The 5,772-nt window shown below is 34.3% G+C and overlaps 1 protein-coding gene across 14 annotated transcripts in view; it reads left to right on the top strand.

Moving 5' to 3' along the window:
- The first annotated feature begins 161 nt into the window (after positions 1-161).
- Positions 162-5,772, top strand: part of LOC108629948 (uncharacterized) — a 40,063-nt gene continuing 34,452 nt past the window's right edge. For 6 of the 14 annotated variants that reach the window (XM_018032932.2, XM_026817710.1, XM_026817711.1 and 3 more), the window contains exons 1-2: positions 168-707; positions 3,381-3,503. In XM_018032932.2, the coding sequence (XP_017888421.1) occupies positions 3,411-3,503 (93 nt within the window). In that variant the 5' untranslated portion in view covers positions 168-707; positions 3,381-3,410. Of the gene's footprint in view, positions 708-1,556; positions 1,618-3,380; positions 3,504-5,772 lie in introns of all 14 variants that reach the window. The other 8 variants (XM_018032934.2, XM_018032936.2, XM_018032943.2 and 5 more) reach the window with 6 other exon arrangements.

Genomic DNA, 5,772 nt, shown 5'->3' on the forward strand with positions numbered 1-5,772 from the left:
ACAGCAGTAATATATAATAATGAAAGAAAAGAGTAATGTATGTAGAATATAAAACTGTGTAAAAATGTAAAACTATGTAAAAATGTAAAAACTTTGTCTTCTATTATGTATAATAGATCTGTCTCTTTGCTCTTATACTAATCTATTTTTGCTATACGATGTTATAAGCATTCTTGCTAATAATAATTGAGAGAAATTTCAAAATCGGTGTTTTGGTAAAGTAGTGACAGAGGGTGCTGGAGAGAGCATGGTGCTAAATTTTAATATTCACGAAATAATAATGCGAGACAGATTTTTATCAAACAATGTAAATATTCGACGATATTTAATAGTTCCAAATTTCCACTTGAGAAATATATTGTAATAGCCAGTGTGAAATTAATTTTCGCTGGATTAGAGGCTTAGAAGCAAGCTTGCAGCGCCATGATCTGCTGGTCAAACGAAATTCTTCTTGTTACATGCTCATTGGCGGTTAGTTCTTGGTGGGGCGTGCATGACATCACGACGCATGTTTCGTACTATCGAATATGCTGAGTGACAGGTGGTGTAGTACCTAGTTCTGTTATGTACTGTGTATGGAGGATACGAGCCGTATCCTCGCGTCACGCGATCGGCACGTTGTTACTCGTCGATTTCAGTGCTAAGTTTTGTGATGCATACCACGATTTCACGCGAACCATCTGAGAGATTCGACTCTGCAAGAAGAGGTGAGCCTAGCATTTATTCAATGTTGTTCAAAATTCGCTTCTTCGGTGTTTCCACGTATGCATGTAGGCACCAACAACATTCCATTGAAATAAGAAAAAATGTTTCCATCTATGGTACTTTACGACATTGTATGGAACAAATATTTAATGTTAATTACAAACATATCTGCGAGATAAAATGCATGTTTTATGATTGTTAATCATCACTTAAGTGATTACTTAATTTTGTATTTGGATTATTAAATTAATCAGTTTTTCGTACGATGTACAATTTTAATATCTGCATAGAATGTTACTCGAAAGATGATTCAATTCGTTTTAATTAATTTCCTACGCATAAACAATGAATATAGTTTTTCAATTATGTATAGAAAAGTGAGGGTGCATACATGATGACTAACTATAAAATTAAACCGAGTCAAATTCAGCCGCTGTAATAGTTTCTGCCCAAGGGTTCTTTTATGATGTTGTTTTGCATTTAGTTCGGTCAAGAATTGGATACCTTCTCTACATAGGTACATATTGTCCCATTTCGCGAAGTATTGGTTTGCGAACGGATGCACAACATGAGCCTAGTGGAGCAACATTACAGCGACCGAAGTTCTGATGAAATAGACAAAATCCAATGTAAGAATAACAGCAGTTTCTTGCAAATACCAGAAACTAAGTCCAATCTGAAGGGCACGTGTATAAAAAAGAATTTTTGATAACATATTTCAAAATCATTGAAATCCTATACGGTAGTTATTATAAATTATTTTCACACGAAGGAACAGGGCTGCGGTAAAATTGGCTGCAAGGAATTTGTGTCAAGTTTTTAGTATGAAAAGTACAATTTATTTTTTCCAGTGTTTTTGAGACAGCTATACAAGTACAGGCCAGGCATAGGGCCGTTCGGAATTTTATTTCTGTGAGTAAACACGAGTGTATTTCGATAGAATTTCCAATTAGTTTTTGGCAGAGAGGTCTTTACGGAAGGTTGAGGTGCATGCGCGACATATCCAGGGATTTTTCTCTCTTCTACGGCGACTAACATAATTCGATTTTCTCCCTTTGCTTTTCTCTCATCTCGCTTTATTTTAATCTGTTACTGAATCTCCAAAATAATTTCACACTTCGTCTCACATTGAGAGTCGTTTAAGTAAGCAAACGCAAGTGCCGATAAATTGAAATTAAAAGTTGTCGCAGCGCATATATAATTTGTACGCTAATGATAACGATAACATATATAATTTAAGGTTTGTTTTTCATGTAAATTGCGAGGTCTTCGATATTTCGGTCAGTATCGATTGCAGGATGCGAAACTGGGTAGGGTCCTCCGTTTAAAATATCCCGACGCGGATTCTGAGCTTTCTCTCTTTTGTTCAAAACTAAGCATCGTGTATTAACAGTTTCACAGTTTCTTGTCTAAACATAAATTACCCAGTGTCGTATTATCATACGTAGTTGGAAGAAATCGGTAAGTGTTCTTAAAACAGACCTATTTCGTATTCGTGTGTTCGGAGTGCGCCGAGGTGCAGCAAATTGGGCCAGTGTCATTTATCGTTCTACATCTGGGAATCACGACATACCACCACCTTTCACCATTGATTTGATGCACATATTTAAAGTGGAATTCCTTCCTAAGGTTCTACCTCTCACCTACCTATATCTTTCCGCGTAGAGTAGACAACTCGGGTCGATCCGCGATACTTTCGATCCGTCTTTAATTCAAAAATGTCAAACCCAATTCGAAGACGAACAGTTATTTACTCGTCTCTTATCTTTTCCTTATTTGATAGTGAATGATTAGGTACTTCGTTTACGTGAATATAACTACAACGCGATTCTCATTAACGTGTTTTGCTTGGTAGAATACTGATCGAAAAGCTAGAATAGCGAGGCACGTTGGGTGCTCTGATAGTTGTAATAGATAGCATAATCGTGTTCTTTCATAAAGGCACTTGCGCGTTCACCTTGTATTTTCCTATGTAGGAAACGTTGCTTAAGTGAGAGGGGAACTTTGGCTCGTTCGCAGGTGCTGTGAATCGAGATGATATCTCTTCGTGTACCGAAGGATAATAAATGTTTATACGCTTTTTACCTACTTTAGAAGCAATTAAGTTATGGGTTTAAGGAAGTACGCTTAAATATGTAACACTATTCTCCGAATTATTCTCTAATTATTCTCTAATGTAAATATAATTTATAACAGTAATAAAAATAAGGAAGAAAATAAGCGATGGCATTTTGACTCTATACCATTTATGTACATGTTAATTCAGTGAATTAACAACAGTTTTGATTTACTTGTTTTCATCGATGCAATTCACTTTATGCACGAATCATTTCAAGCGATTTTCACGTTTGATGGAACTTTACTTTCACTATCGCGGTGAATTGCTTTAAATCATTTTAGTACATCGCGATTGAATTGAAATTATTCTCATTAATCTTCAAGGCGTCGGATCTGAGCGTTGTATTTCTTTACCTCGCAGAAAATAAACTCAAAAGTCTCACTCAAATTATAATAATGATTTTTCAAACATATATTGTAAAATAAGGATTCTTTTAGTAGTATCGAAATATTAAAAATGTTCTGGTTTCTTATAATGCAATGGGTATTCAATTGCTTAATATGCTTCTGGCTTATGCTAATTACAGATTAAATTTACAAATTGTTTACTTGTTTAGGTTGTGTTGGAACAAGGTCAGAGAATCTATATGGGGCAATGCGTGTCTCGTAAGGCGGGCGCCGTCATCGCAACCGGACATCGCGACTCGCTCACTTATCGTATTATGGAAAAACCCTCCAAAGTAAGTCATTTATAAATATTACAATCATTTTTATTAAGCCTATCTTACAACTAATCTATCTTACAAAAGTTTAGGTCAAAAAAACGAAAAATTTGTAGTATATTAGTAGAACAAAGTATAGTTCTATTGAATTTCCGGGTTCAATCAGTTTTTTCGATTTCTAAACATGTATGCATGCAGTGGGAAATGCATAGCGCACTATGTGCACTGTACTTGATTCATTATTTATTGCACCTGAGGGATAATATTTTATAAAAGGCCTTCTATTGATGTTAATTACACGCTCGGGTTCAAGAGTACAAACTAAGGTTTCACATCATTGTATTCTACCCGCGGGAATCTGTTCTTTATATTAGATGACCTTTCACGGTGTTTTTCACGCAGAATACGTACATGTAAGACATTAGAGTACGTATCGACGCGAGCAAGATAATATTTAATAAACATTTTTGTCGAATATCAGACACTTGTTACGACTATGGTTTGTTACGTATGTACCTACAGTACAGGGGAACTATTAAATTAAATTGAAACCTACTAGTAGAAAAAGTTATTTTCAATAGTCAATCAAAGTCTTCAGTTTGTTCATATAACGGAACTGATCTCCAGTTCTCTTATTGTACGAATAAAGTCGTGCGCGAACGAACGTGAATGAATTGGTGAAAGCGAGGGAGTTTACGAAGTAAAAAAGGAATGAACATAGATATATGTGCTACGTGAACTCGATGGGTATCAGCTATAGAAAATCAAGCACACGTATTTTACAAATAGAGCAGCAAAACATTTTCTAAATTGCGTTTCTATCTGATTTGAACTTTCTTTTAACATCTCCCATTTATAAAAGGTTGCCGAGTTATGAATATACATTCCATACACAACATGCAATTCACTATCTTTTTAAATTCGATTCTACATTTTTGTATCTATGAATTTCGTCAAAATCAATGCGAGCGTTTGAAATCAGAGAATTTTACGTAATATTGAAGTATTGATATTTTTGGGAAGTATTTTATTCTCGGTTACGCCGTTGGTCAGACGAAATATACATCAGAGCCTTTCTTGTCTTCTTCGTCCTTTCACTCGGTCATTTGTAGTATTTCAATGTACCCAAGTACGTGTCTCATTTTTCTCATTTACTTCCTGCATTGAAATTCACTTCGTGAATTTTCTTTTTATGCAACGCGCGTTCGAAGAACTTGTTTCGATGTCTGTGTTAGATCAAGTTTTAACGAGAAACTTCTCATAAGTGAACGATATGCGAAACGTCCTTAAGAATATCAGTAAATTCTTGACACTGCGATTGTTTAAACAAATTTTATTTCATATTTTCAATCATATCCGTAGAGGAGTTCATGTTTCAAACAGAAATCGGAAGAGGTGTGATAATTAAATCAATTTTTCTGAGACCGTGCCTTGTAGTCGTGGTTAAATCGATTATAGTTGTCGTTTAGAAATATCAGATTATGTAATTGCATCAATTTATTGAACTGGCTAAAGTTTACTACAACATGATATTACAGTGTAAGTGAATGTACGGTTTGCGAATTTGATACGAAACTGAGGTTGCTGCACCGCAATGTACTAAGCCTGTATCTTATAACATTGTACATACAGCAACAGCCAGCTGATTGTATGTGATACTATTCGAAGGCCATACTCACAAAGTTCAATGTTCTTAACTAATGTAATTTTTAGCAATGTCCTTAGTATTATTTATATTTTTATTTTGAATTTATTCATTATGGATTTTTAACGTCATATATATATCTAAAATAAAAGAATCTTCCTTGGTTGGAATAGATAATCCTGATAATCGAAGCAAACTTTTATGTAGAACTATACTTGGATCTAATATACATACATATAGTAGGAATATGCAGCCTGTAATAGATAAAGGAATGCATATATATAATATGTACAGCATATATGTTTAAAAAACGAATGATGAAAGGCCTCGCTTTTGCGGTAACTCTACCGTTATTTTACGCTTACTGATCATACGTTATATTCATTCACATTCCAGGGAACCTTCAATTATTATTATGTATTGTTTCTGTACCTGATTTTTTTATGAATTTATTTATTTCTCGCTCAATTAAAGATATATAGGCTATATACTTAAACAATGCTAGCATGTCAAATTTGTTACTATAGATTCTTATTACTATTAAACAGCTACCTTTAAAATTTTAAATCAATTCGTGGGTTTTTCGAAAAATTATAGTGACTTAAAATTTGCATGTATTCTTATGGTAATCAGCAATAACCT

The sequence above is a fragment of the Ceratina calcarata genome, unplaced genomic scaffold (assembly GCF_001652005.2).
Source record: "Ceratina calcarata isolate Rehan_Ccalc_2016 unplaced genomic scaffold, ASM165200v1 scaffold60, whole genome shotgun sequence".
Taxonomy (NCBI): Eukaryota; Metazoa; Arthropoda; class Insecta; order Hymenoptera; family Apidae; genus Ceratina; species Ceratina calcarata.